Source organism: Syzygium oleosum, unplaced genomic scaffold (genome assembly GCF_021117445.2).
Source record: "Syzygium oleosum isolate NSW1041296 unplaced genomic scaffold, Sole_v2.1 Sole_v2.11, whole genome shotgun sequence".
Classification (NCBI taxonomy): domain Eukaryota; kingdom Viridiplantae; phylum Streptophyta; class Magnoliopsida; order Myrtales; family Myrtaceae; genus Syzygium; species Syzygium oleosum.
The window spans coordinates 5,333,439-5,347,574 of record NW_026607495.1 but is presented as its reverse complement, the minus strand read 5'-3'; the positions used below and the strand labels follow the sequence as shown (position 1 = coordinate 5,347,574).

The window sequence follows — 14,136 nt, the reverse complement described above, 5'->3', positions numbered from 1 at the left end:
AAACTTTAATTTGATCCATACTGTCGAGTTCTCTAAATTATATGAATTGCCCAATCATTGCCCCATGGGGTTTCCAACTTTTTTAATCTTAGTATTTACAATTTCATATGCCATGTCAGCATAGATAATTGCGTTGAATAATGAAAGGAATTGGATACCGTCGAAAGAACCCGATTGTAAACATTAAAAAAAAAAAAAATACAAGGACTCAATTACAAGTACGATATAAAAGGATCAAGAAGGATCTATCCATATCAGAATTGCAATGCATATTGCATACGAGACATCACTTCCAGGAAGGTTTTAGCTTTCATCTCTTTCTAGGGATAAACGGCTAAAGAGTAGGAACCAAGGAAAAGGAAAATTGCAAGACAAAGGACTGCCTGGTGCACCAAGATCCCGCGGTCCGGGGAAGGGTCGGACCGCTTTGGGTCGAAGGCGGGTGGGGCTACCTTGCAATTTTTGCAAGAGGGGCGTTTTTTCCAAGACTCGAACCCGTGACCCGCTAGGTCACACGGCGATGACTCTACCGTCGTGCCAAGGCACCCCTTCTAGCCGAATACAAAATAGCAGAAAAAAACTTGTTTACCACAAACATGATCAGCTGAGGTGGTCTATCAACAACGCATTCAGATCTGCTATAGTTAGAGAAAACAGGACAGCAACCCCAACAATGAACAAGTTCAACAGCTTTTTTTTTTTTTGGTCAGAAAACAAGTTCGACAGCTTAAGGGACTACAAAAAGTTCATCCTAGACATCTGGTGGCAAAATGGTAGGCTTGTTCTTTCTACTCTTGAAACCGTTTCTTCATGGTCTGATCTGTCCTTAACGAGCGTCTCTGTCTCTGTCTCTGTCTCTAGCTCATTTGATGAGCACCCTGTATTTCTTCCAATTCGAGGTTGAGCCCCTGAAAGTTGTCAGGTAATGAACATCGTCATGTAAAATTCTGTGTAGATTGATCGAGATTCAGGCTCGCAAGAGAACATGGCTCGAACACGATATTGAAAATGCAATGTTCTTACCACGCAGAACAGAGCTCTGGCTCCTCCCGCGATCGCTTCCCCGAAATCGCCGTTGAACTCGAGTCTGAAGCTCTAATATCTTCGCTTGATGAAGGGCTAGTGACCACTGGCGGTGGTGCCGCCAGAGATGATCCGCTGGGAACCACCTGGTGCTCCTTGTCGCCGTCGCTGTCCGCCGTGCCTCTATCTCTATCTCCATCACAACCGCTGTCGTCTCCCCCTCTTTCTCCGTGGCTAGACCTCGTCGAATCGCCATAATCGTCGCATACCCTACGGCTGTTGATGCACTCCTCGCACACCGAGACTATGGGAGAGAGCCTCGGCCCCGAGGCGTTCCACGGCGTGGGGCTCTGGCACGAGCGGCAGAGGAGGTTCCTCGAGTGCTTGGCCGCGAGGAAGTTCACGCCGTGGACCCTCGAATCACAGTCCCAGCACAGGTTCGCTCGGTCCGACCCGCAGTACATGGTGGCGGGGTTGTTGCAGAGCTCGCATGGCTTCTTCTCCTTCATCTCTGTCTCGCTCTCTCTCGCTCGCTCATTTCAGTTTCAATGACTTGTCTATGATCTTGTCTGTTTAAGTGGAGCTGGAGAAGATAGATGCTACATATATAGGCTCTCTCTTTCTCTCTCTCAAATTATAGAGCAAGTGGCAAATTTTTGTTGGAATACCATTTAATCTTTATTCATGCTCTATTTGTTTTGTGGAAAATAAATTTCCTAAATATGATCATTTGTATTGCTTGAAATAATTAGTCAATGAAAAATATTTTTATTATCGACAATAATTTATATCTAAATATTTTCATGGACAATGATGATATTATTTATTCATTTATTATTGTGAGCAGTATAAGCGATCATTTTTGGAAAATACTTTTAAAATCATTGATTTTCAGCCAAATATCCAAAGACTTAGGCTCACTTTGTTTTGTAAAAAATGAATGAGTTGAAAAATATTTTCCTTAAAATAATCGCCTGTATTGCTTGAAATAATTAGTCAATGGAAAATATTTTCATTATAGAAAGCAATTTATTTGTAAATATTTTTGTGGACGATGAATTTTTTTTTCATTCATTCATTTTTGTAATCGATAAAAGCAATCGTTTCCAGAATTTTTTTTCCAAATCATTCATTTTTCGAGAAATAAATGAACCTTAATAAAAGAATTCAATTGCGTATTTAAAATTTTTCCCAACATAAATTCAATATTAACTTTGTTTCAATTTAAATATGTCTAACATCGTTAATATTCTCTCAAATTCGATGTCTCATGTGTTAAATGTGGTTGTTTTCACTCGTCCGAAATATTAATGACTCATTGCACTCTTCATCTTGATATAATTATACAACCATTCACAAAGACGAGAAGAGGTTTATTAAATGTTTAGAAAATTGCTAAGATCTCGATAAGAATAGGTCTCGGGTTTTATTTCTATGTAACGATAGATCTAACTGGGGAAAAAATAATGAATGAATAATTAATGGTGAAATTTCTTAATTTAAGAGTGAACAATTTATCCTTTTAGGTTAATGGACGGAAAATAAATTTTGGCGCCATCTGTTTCACAGAAAACGAATGATTTGAAAAATGTTTTCCGAAAATTGATCACTTGTATTGATTGAAATAATTAGTCAATGAAAAATGTTTTCACCAATAATTTATGTTTAAATATTTTCGTGGAGGATGAAAATATTTTTTGTTTATTCATTTTTTAAGCGATACAAATGATTATTTCTTGGAAAATGTTTTTCAAATCATTCATTTTTCACGAAACAAACACGTCCTTATTCTGATTTCATTATGGAAAAATTTTAAAAAAAAAAACAAAGAGTGCCCTTGTTGCTTTCTCATGTGAATAAGGTATTATTACATAAAATAAAATATAGGTCATTTAATTGTGATCGGATGACGAAGCCCACCATGAAAGTTATATAATTTGTAAGCGGCCTTGCCTCTTGTCCCCTACTTTCTTATTTGAGAATTGTATGATGATTGGATATGTCTCATATTGCATGCTTCTAGATAATTCTTTTTTATTTCTTTCTTTTGTTTACATCTTGTAGTAATATTGAACTATAAAATTGATAGGCTAAAGAACAATTAGCATGCAAAAAGGGCCAAGAGCGATTGGATAACTAGGTACAATTCTAATGGCGTCCAATCTTCTTTCTTAAAAGGGTAAAATCTTAATCCAAAATGAGATCGTGGAGGTCAAAGATTTCCTTGAAGATGTGAAATCTAATCCATTAGGGATTAGTCTTTCCACGAAGTTGACTTTATTCTAATTCCAGAGGAAATTCCGCAAAAAATCTTAAACTTAACGAATTGAATATTTTCATTATAATTGAGAGGACTTGATTGCACTGGTTACCCATTTGGCAAGACACGGGGGGCCAAAAGTCGACTCATATCCTTGATTGCACCCGATCTTGGAGGCCAAAGACTTCCTTGAAGATGTAAAATCTTATTCACTAGGGATTAGTCTTTCCATGAAGTCAGACTCTATTCTAATTCCGGAGGAAATCCCACAAAAAGTCTCAAACTTTTCCTCGTAGAGTATCAATATCTAAATACTTTTTTCGTCTAATCAATATCCCAAACGTGTACCAATTATCCAAAAATACCTTTCCTTACAGTTCTGTCCTTAACGACCGTTAAGTCCAAGGCGGCAAGCGTGATGCTGCCACATAGGATTTTAAATGGTCATTATGGACGGAACTATGACGGAAGGTACTTTTGCGTCAATGATATAAGTTTGACGTAAAAAAAAAATTAGGATATGGATGTCTCATATGGCAAATTTGGACTTTTTGGTAGGATTAATCCAACGCAGGCTTAGTCCCCTAAAAAAATAATAATTGTGAAACCTCTATGACATTAGGGAATTAATCTTCTTCTTTATTGGGTTAAAGGGAATTAATCATCTTTAGTGACGCAAACTACCGACATATCAACATGGGATATGGTATGGTTGGATCACGTGGTATTTTCTAATGATTAACTGTCATTTGAAGTTAATAAATTCTTATCGTTTAGTTTGACAATGAATTTCTTGAGTCCATTTTTTTTCTCCTAACTCGTTCCAAATTATTTAATTGGACCATCAAAGTTTTTTTTATGCAATCATCTTACTTGATTGATGTGTACCGTCAAATCTTTTCATTATTAAACCTTAACAAATTGAATATTTTCACTATAGACATGAGGCAAGCTGCATAAGTATCATTTTATTGGTAAGTTGCTAATGGGAGATAGACATGATAACCCGAACGCACATATCAATTTAGAGGACTTGTTTGCACCGGTTTACACATCTGGCAAGACACAGGAGGCCAAAAGTCGACTTATATCTTATGATCGAAGTCAATTGATCAGTATATATCGATCTTTGCCAAATGAACTTAATCCAAATCTTCATACACAATGAAGATCAATCTCTCCCTTGATCCTTCCCATTTACATCATGTCCCACGTCAACAAGAAAAAAACCCTAGAAGAAAGGAGAGACCACACATTGAATTGGACTGTTCATGAAGAGCAAGAGGTGGGCATGGGTCCTCTCACCAAACCCAATGTGCGTTTCTGCAAAACTAGGTGCAGCCAAAACCAACGGCAGTTCGATGGTATTGAGTCAAGTGGGTCTTTGGTTACAATGTGAGTGGTTCATACTTAACCAAGCAATCTTTTCATTGTTCCATGGCCTTTAATTCTCATCATTTAAAAAATCTCATGGTGGGTCAACATGGGAGACTTGTTGGTCCTCTTGTTTTGGAGCATTGAATATGTCAGCAAGTTCTTCAATTGATGTCATTGTACTGACGTGTTATTTATTCCATCTAGATGGCAAAAATTCATGGTTCCAATCCCACCAGACACATGGCCCCCAAAGAAGTCGTACTTAATGCATATAGTATGACATCTCAAGTCTTATAACGATTGCGAGAGATCTCGTTCAGTGAGGTCATCGATTTGTGTGGCTAGTCGAAATGTTTATTTTGAGGAGTTAGTTTACGTGGAACGGCCAGTCATCACAAATAGAATTAGAGTAGGACCCCCTCTAATAAATGCGTGGTTCGTGACTAGTCTCTACTCGATTAAACAATAATGAAGAGTTATCATCGTTGTCAAGTACGGAGAAAGTCGCTTGGGATGCGAGTCGACGGCAATGAGGATGTGAAAATAAGGGTGGATGGATAAAGGCATTTGAGCAAGATGGCGGGTCACCACTTTAGAAGACGCTATTTAAGGTAGATTTGTGGTTACGAAAGCTGTCGCAAGGAGAAAACTTCGATTGAAACTCGACTTGATTTGAAATTGAAATTGAGTAAGAAAAGTCAATATCGCCATTACTAATAAATCAGGTGAAATCCAAAGCCACATCATCACAAACCTGACGTAATCGAGTCCGTGACTCTCTGATATATGATGCAATTTATTTTCCAAAATTTGGATAATTCCTAACAAGCATATTTTGTATCCTTCTATTTATGGGTATTTGGATAGTAATTTCAAGTTACGTGAAGTTTGGGGGAAAAAGGAAAATGCTCACTTCTGGGGAAACAATCTTTGGTTATTATTACAGTTAAATAAGGGAAAATGACACATTAATTTCACCCAATATACAATGTCATATTTGAACTTTTAATTTGTTCAATATGCTACTTGAACTATTCATTAATTCAATCATAAAATCAATCTTTTGGTAATATCATAAGCTTTTATATTTATATTATTGTCCATATATTTTTTTTCAAAATTCAATACACTTCCTATATAAAAAATGCTATATTTTATTACTTTTGTTTTAAATTTTCTCTTTAAATGTATTACGATAGTTCCATTTAGGTATCTTTAGCTTATGATTTCTATAACAGTACAAGTAGATACTCATTTAGAGTTATATTGGGTTGATATTCCTGCTATTTTAATAATAAGTTTTTTTTATAAGGATATCTTAAAACAATACTAATTTATCTACATATTATCGTACTTATAGTAATCTACTCTTATTTTTTCATATAGATAAAATGTTTAAGCTTTTCTGTTTTGTGTTTTTTAAGTTAAATTTAGTTAAATCTAAAAATTAGAAAATTAAAATAGTAGGCATATTGACCCAATACAACTCTAAATGAGGTTGTACTTTTATAGTTTTAGAGATCATAATCTAATATATACTTAAATGAAACTATCATAATATTTATAAAGACCGAAGGGTATATAGTTAACAAAAAGATAACATCTTTTCATTGATTTAGGAAATAGATTGAAATGAAAAGATATTATAAAATTTGAGCGATAGTGTAATTATGAAAACTTGTGAAAAGTATTGAAGGATTGATTTGACATTGTGATGGAAAGTTAATGGACTATATTGAATAAATTGAAAGTTTAGGAACTAGATTGAACATTTAGGAATAGTTTAAGGACCACATTGAATAAATTAAAAATTCAAAGATGATATTACACCTTGACTATTAATGTCATTTTCCCTTTGGATAATTATCACATTTTTCGTTTACATAATTATACTTAAAAGTTTATGTACTACTTTTAGAAATTAAAGTATCCTATTTTCTAGTCGAACTATGTAAATTAAGGAAACATAATCTAAATCTGTTGGATCTACGTGATTTAATGACCCGGTATCTTGACTGTAATGGTCTATATGTTTTTTCTTTTTATGCTACTAAAGTTAATAAGTGGTGGATACTATTACCCACAAACCTAATATTTTGAAAATCAGAGAAATTCTTCTTTTTGTCTCTATACTTTTACATCCTTTCTAAGCAAGTACTAATTTACTTAATTTGTTTAATTAATAATCCTTTTGTTTCCACAAAGTTCTAATCAAATCCTCCCAACATCAAATCTGGCCGAATCTAGCTAACGTGGCCAGTAGACAAAATAGTTGTGTGACGTAAATAAAAATTTTCCATAGTGAATGTCCACATCGGCTAAATTTTATCCACATTGACTCAATTTTAACCACATAATACTCTAATATCGTTTACACATGCTAAATTTTATTTACATCATAATCCAACATCGTCCACGTACATAGGCTAAACTTTTCCACACATGTCCATGTGGGGACCCGTATATTTTATCCGCATCATAATTTGGACGTTGGATGAATTTGACCGGATTTGGTATTGAAGGGATTTGATTATATAATTTGTGCTAGTTGAAGTACCTGACTACACAAATTAAATGTGAAAAGGTACATAAATAATCAGAAGAAATTTTCTATATGAATTCCAAAACAAAGCAAATCCTACATTTGGAGTAGTGGAGGAAACATTGTTAGGTGCTTCGGATGCATACGAAGTCGATGCATCACAACATTGGATTTTGATAGGTCCCATGTAGAATCTGCATTATCTAAGGGCTTGGTTGCACTGGGTTCGCATGTATCTGGTGCACCAAAAAATGTCTCCTAGTTGAGGCAAGTAATCTACGTTATAACTTATGCCAAAAAAAAACAATGATATATCATGGCTAATCTTCAAAATAGTGTATTAAAGACAGATGGACATCAGCCAACAAAAATTATGAAAAGAAGAAGATGCACATCTTGCATCCGAAACATAAGTGAGTAAAGTATCATTAACACGGGTAAGATGGAACTCATCAGGTAATAGACTTGATTAGGCAATCAAATTTGATAAATTTTCCTATGATAATCATTACGTATTATCCAGTGTAATTTTATTTTTTCGATGAAAGGGGAACGATAATATTATACATTGAGTTCCATAAAGTGGAAAGACGAAGCACTTGGGCTGAGCTTCGTGCACTAGTTTGGTCCGAGTCAAGTGTCCACTGGTTAATGGCAAACGCGGTCCATCATGTTCTTGCGGATCTCCAAGATAATTCAGCCATATGAAATGCCAAATTCATTTAGAATTAGACTCCATTTGTTTTGCAAAAATCTTTTGTTGGGAAAACATTTCCCTCAATTTTTGGCGTTTGATCACTTAGGAAAATGAGATAATTTTATCCCAGTTGACGGAAAATTATGCTTAAATTCAAGAAAAAGATTTCTTCTTTCAAAAATCAGAAATCATTTTTCAACATATGACTAAATATTGACACTTGGAACAAAGACTCTATACTTGGGCACAGGAACTCCAATGCCCATTCCTAGGTACTTGGCAATGGACCCGGGTCTAGAGGCCAGGGCTAGGTCCATTGAGGCTAGAATATGGTCCATCAAGGCTAGGCCCTAGTCCAAACAGGCTAGGCCCGAGATCCTGGTGTACGTGCTTAGATCCCCAATGCTTTAGCTCGGGTCCACAATGGTTGGGCCTAGGACACCAGCGTCCTAGATCCACAAATAATGGGCCCTGCACCTAGGTGCCCGGGCCCAGGACCCCTGCGCCCGAGCTCGGGTCAAGAAAAGCCATACTGAGGTCCCCGGTGCTCGTGCCCTAGATCCCCAATGCCTAGGCTTGGGTCCATCAAGGTCGGACATGAGACATCAATGCCTGTGCCTAAGTCCTCACGCCCAAGCTTAGATCCCTCGCATCAAGTCCCCGATGCTCGGGCCCGTGTCCATCAAGGCTAGGCCTAGGTCCATAGAGGCTTGGTCTAGGACCCCGATGTCCATGCCCAAGTCCTAGTGCTCGGGCCTGAGTGTATTATGGTTAGGGCCAAGACTCCCGTGCTTGTGCTCGGGTCAAGGCGCCCCATGGAGGTCGAGCCCGATACCCCACTATCAATGCCTTAGTCCCCTTGAGCCCGAGTCTATTAAGGCCAGGCACGGGACCTAGTGCCTAAGCTCAGGTGCTCGGAGCCTTGACCCAAGTCCATCAAGACTGAGCTCAGGACTCTAGTGTCCATGCCCGAGTCTTCGACGCTCGGGTCCAGGTCCATTGAGGTAGGGACCAAGTCTATTAAGGCCTGGCTCGGAGATCTAGGCATAGGCATTGGAGTCCTAAGCCCGACCTCCGTGGCCCTAGCCTGAGCTCGATGGACTCGGGTCTAGGCGCCAGGGATCTAGGCATAGGCACTAGAGTCCTGGGCCTGGCCTTGATGTACTTGAGCCCAAGCACCTAGGATCCGAGCATGGGCATTGGGGTCTTGGGCCCGGTCTCCATGGGCTTGGGCCCTTCTTCAATGTACGCGGGTTTGGGCACCGGGGACCTTCACTAGTGTCCTAGGCTTGACCTCCATTATCAAGGGCCTGGGTGCTGGGGACCTAGGCATGGGCATCAAGATCCCAGGCTTGACCTCGATGGACTCGGGCTCGCGCGCCGGGAAGATGGGCATAGGCACTAGTTCCTGGGCTTAGCCTTTGTGAACCCGAACTTGACCTCCATTAACTAGGCCCTAGGTGCTGGAGACTTGAGTGCGGGTCTATCGAGGCCAAGCTCATGACCTCGACGCCCGTGCCTAGGTCACTAGCCCCGGGATAGTGCATGTATTTTCAGGAAAGTAAAAGTAGGATTTTCTTTCCAAACAACGGAAAATAATTTCCAATCCATTTTCAGATTTCAGCCAAACACCGAAAAATTTTATTATTTTCCTGGAAAGTTACTTCTTGAAAAATATTTTTCAGAAATGCCAATATTTCGCGAAATGAACGCAGCATTAATCATCAGTTTTCAAAAATTTGAATTTGTTCAAGACTTATGTATAACAAAATCAATCTTTGGTAAGTAAAATCTAACAAATGTTAATGAACCACGAATCTAATGATACACCACTAACCCCGTTTGATCAATAAGCCTAATAATAAATTGAGGGTGTGTTTGTTTCGGGAAAAACTTTCATGATAAAGGAAAATATTTTCCGGGAAACCATTTCCAGGAAAATGTTATTCTCTTTTTAAGTTAGGGAATTCATTTTCCTAACTTTAGGCACGCATCTTTTCTTTTACCGTAACTGATTTTTTGTTGACCGATCATTTTCAAGAAAAAAAATGCGTAAAAGTACAAAAATCTAATTCGCAGAAATTTTTTCTGCTCAAACAGATGCACCCTTAGTTTATTCGTGATCTAGCATATTTGTTCTCGTGAAATCATAGGCAGTTTCATCATAGCCCGTAGAATACAATTACGATTTTTTTTGTTCAAGTTGTTACATATGTCTAATCTCCAATTGTTACAAATAAAGGATATATTTGCTATCTTAGTTTTAGATTAGGTGCAATAATTACTTCTTAAATAGAACATTGTCCAGTAATATCTTATGCGTAGAACTTTGTGACGCATCAAAGTTTACCCCAAAGATTTATTGGAAAAATTGTTAGATAACATGGAAAAATAAAAATAATTATTGGAAATCTATTGAAAAAGATGAGAAAATAATATCAATGTTTGAGGCGTGCTAGTCACTGTCCTTAAGGATAATTACGCCCCTCGGAGTACGAAACTCGGTGCGTAAGGCTCTAATGACTATCCCCCAAGATACAACAGACCTTCTTTTATACTCCGCACTGAATATTAGAATGAACAAGAATAACATTATGTGTATATCCCAACAAAGAAAGGAAAGATAGATAAAATAAAGAACAACGAATTCTTGTTTTGATATGTATATATATCACTTTCCAATTATGCTCAAAGTATTAATTTATAGGTACAAGAAAGAGAGCCGTTATAAAACAGTTGGCAATTATTAAAAAAGTGACCGTTATATAGCAGTTATAAAATAATGGAGGATTTATGAAGAATTAAATTAAATGTTACAAAGTTGTTATATGGCCGTTGCAAAATCGTTACAAAATGATGACTTTATGGCAATAATAAATTATAACAAATATTTCAAAATTGTTGAAATATTAACAAGATTGACGCAATTGATTGTGGTATCAAGAGATTTCTAGCTCATAAATTGGAGATTACATTTTTAAATTTCATCAACTGTGTACAATTGTTCTGGATCATTAGAGCCATTTGCATAGGCCAAAGGCCTGAATTTAATAGGTATAGAAGACTTGTAGGGTATTCCATGGACTTTCAAGTAGTTGAACCTCATAGGTTGTGCCCTTCGATTATAAAAACAAGAAACAATCAAAGGCGAGAAATTTTTAATAATGTTTAGTAATGGAAATACTTGGCTACTCTTAAAGCATCTTCTTTGCAACACTTTGTGAGGAAATACTGATGTGTGGCTTGGCACAATATATCCCGGAGGGAGTGAGCCTTACATAACATTTATATGGTTCAATATCTCAATTGCCCTTGCAACTCATTTATACTCCTTTGAGTCATATTTGGTGTGTGGTTCATATTTGATTGTTTGCTGAACTCTTAATGCTGTGTAATAGTAGATATAGACCAATGTCGAATGAGGTACCATATGAACTGAAAATGTAGGACCAATATAGCAAACGACCGATAGAATTCCACAAGAGTCGACGAATATTACACCCCAATCAGCTCGAATAGCTCACACATCAAATTTTACGGATCAACAAATACCAGACCTACAAAGAATCTTCAACAATGGCTTCCTCCAAAAGCTCCTCGGAGTCCCTCATCAATCCGGGACTCAACCTAAACATGAGCACACAGAACTCCTTCTCGTTCAACGCTCCATCGCCGTCCAAGTCGCCCTCTCGCAGCATCGACCTCAGCTCGTCGTCCCGCATCCCCTCCAGCCCCAGCAACGCCGAGTTCTTCTTCAAGCTATCGAAGGTGATCACGCCCTTGTCGCGGTCCCTCAGCAGATTGAAGCCGTTGCTCAGCTCCTTCATGAACCCGTCTGCCCCGAGCTTCTCCACCATCGCCGGGAAGAAGTCCTCGAACACGACATTGTTCCGTGATGCCATTGTCGAAAATAGCTCGAACCCACTCGAGTTCCCAAGTTTATCCAATCAGGGGTCTGTGTGTGAATGCATGGAATACATGGGGAGAGGGTGGTATATATAGGGGAGGGAAAGTGGCGAGATTTGAAGATGAAATTGCTTGAACGATTGAGAGAAATGAAGTTGTCCGATTAGGTGACAAAGAAGGTACAGCAAGAGAGAAACTGGTCAGGAAGGTGGTGTTGGCTTTGGATCCCTATTCCTTTTGGGAAGTGATAGCATCAAGGGGTCGTTTGCTTCGTCGGAAGGAGTTGTCTCCTTCCTCGAAGCTGCATGGGAAGGTCCGTGCATGTCAAGCGTCTTCATAAGGAGACATAAGTGGTTTAGATAAAGCTGTCAGGGAAGTCAATTTCCTAGAATGCCAACCTTGCAGTCAATTTTAAGAAAATAAAAAATGAATGTAGAGATAATGACTATAGTAAAAGCAGACATATTATAGTGAAGTCAATTTGATTGTAGTTTTTCTTTTTTCTTTTTTTTGGGTCAAATATTTTTGTTGTAGTTAGATGGGTACTTCTAGGGGAAGAAACTTTCCAAGTCAAATGAAGCAAGAGTCAAGCATTTGGTCTTGGAGGTAATATGCTGGAAAATGTTTTGTGACTTAGAAAGACCATTGTTCTCTCTTTGTAGAGTCTTTTAAGAATTATATAGTAGTATAGATCGATGAAGGATTAACAATTAAAAAATGTTTATTTATATTAGTAATTTATAGAAAAAAGCTTATATATATTTTGCGATCCGTACTAACAATTAATCTAGCAACACAAGCTCATACAGACTGGCTTTATGACACTGTCTTTATACTGCCATCGGTATTTTCTAGAAAAAATTATCCAATCAATCTTAAACCTATTGTGCGAATGCAATTCAGTCGTAAACTTTTTAATTTTATCAATTTAGTCCTAAACTTTTGCGCAAAATTTCAATATAATCCTTACAACCGATTTTTGCTAAAATGCTAATGTGATGGTGTGCCACGTAAGATGGCTAGTGATAACTACACCGCCACGTCAGCTATTTTCGACAAAAATTGATTCGAATGATTATATTTGAATTTGGTCAATATTTCGCCAAAGGTTAAGATTAAAAAACGTTTATGATTGAATTGATATTCGTAAAATAGGTGTAAGATTGATTGAGTAATTTTCCCAACATTTTTAGATTAAAAATTTCTATATAATGTCTAATTATTTTTATCTGAGTTAGGACAATGTCAAATCAGCAATCACTCCATTTGATGGAGACGTTTGCCAAATTATGTCGTTGAGTTGGCATAATGAAATGACGAATCGTGAGTAAGACCCGTTAACAAATTTAAGATTATGTTTTGGATGGGACCTTAAGAAGACGTAATATAATGATGCTTGTCTAACCAATAACAAACCCCGTGCCTTTTCCAATCCCTTTTGCATCACATAGATTAATATATATATATATATATATATATATATATATATATATATATGGAGATAGAATAAAAAGGACATAACAATGTTTATCACGGCATAGAAAGTTGGCAAATTAAATAAATAAATTACTACGGCGCGTAAACCTTTTAATGGTCTAAAAAATGCATTTATCGTCGTAGCATAAAAGCCCATTTTAGATTAGTAAACTCGAGATTATGAAAATACCAACCAGAATCATGATCTGAGATAAGTCGTGAATAAAAAATAAATCAATGCCCAAAACATAAAATTAATTGAAATTGATGGTTTAATTAAAGAATGGAAGATTGGTTGTAGGCTTGAATTACGAGTTAGTCTACACACATGTTTAACTTCATGCTATCCTCAATCTCATATGCTACCGGTTTCAGATGCGCTGCCTTAAGAATCGCCACGCAAAATGGGCTAGGGCAACCAAAAAGGCAAAGGCGGCAAGTTATTTTTGTCACGAACAGTCTATTGCGTTTGCTCCGACGTCGCCTTTGCCTAAGGCGATTAATTTATTTTATCGTCGAAGGCGACCCGAGAACTTTTTTTCGCTGTTGATGCCAAAGGCGACGGACGATAATCTGTCAACTTTGGTACCATGGGCGGCCAATGTTAGTCGTTGCCTCTGAAAACCAAAGGCGACAAACTAAAAAGTGTGTCGCACGAAAACGCGAAAACTCATTTTTGTCACCATAGACTTGCTAATGTTGACGAAATTTCGTTGCTTTTGTCGAGTCTATGGTGTTTGGTGACCAAAATTCATCGCCTTAAGCCAATTTTTTTTTGCCAAATTAGGAGCAAAGGTGAAGAAAAATTTATCATCTTTGTGAATTTCTTTTTGTCACATTCTATGGATTTCTCGG

The 14,136-nt window shown here is 37.4% G+C and overlaps 2 protein-coding genes across 5 annotated transcripts; both read right to left on the bottom strand.

Annotated features, from left to right (window-relative positions):
* Positions 1 to 162: 162 nt before the first annotated feature.
* Positions 163 to 1,631, bottom strand: LOC115673883 (putative zinc finger protein CONSTANS-LIKE 11). 4 transcript variants are annotated; one of them, XM_056316045.1, is made up of 2 exons: positions 1,024 to 1,631; positions 163 to 947 (listed from the first exon to the last, which is right to left on the bottom strand). In XM_056316045.1, coding segments are annotated over exons 1-2 (510 nt in total). In that variant the 5' UTR covers positions 1,533 to 1,631; the 3' UTR covers positions 163 to 946. The 4 variants fall into 4 exon arrangements, with proteins under 4 accessions (XP_056172020.1, XP_030452005.1, XP_056172021.1 ...); XM_030596145.2 differs by having other exon boundaries at positions 163 to 908; XM_056316046.1 differs by having other exon boundaries at positions 163 to 886.
* Positions 1,632 to 11,343: 9,712 nt separating this feature from the next.
* On the bottom strand, positions 11,344 to 12,218 carry LOC115673796 (calcium-binding protein PBP1-like). Its single transcript, XM_030596036.2, has one exon. The coding sequence runs from the start codon at positions 11,799 to 11,801 to the stop codon at positions 11,457 to 11,459; it is 345 nt and encodes a 114-aa protein (XP_030451896.1). The 5' UTR covers positions 11,802 to 12,218; the 3' UTR covers positions 11,344 to 11,456.
* Positions 12,219 to 14,136: the final 1,918 nt, after the last annotated feature.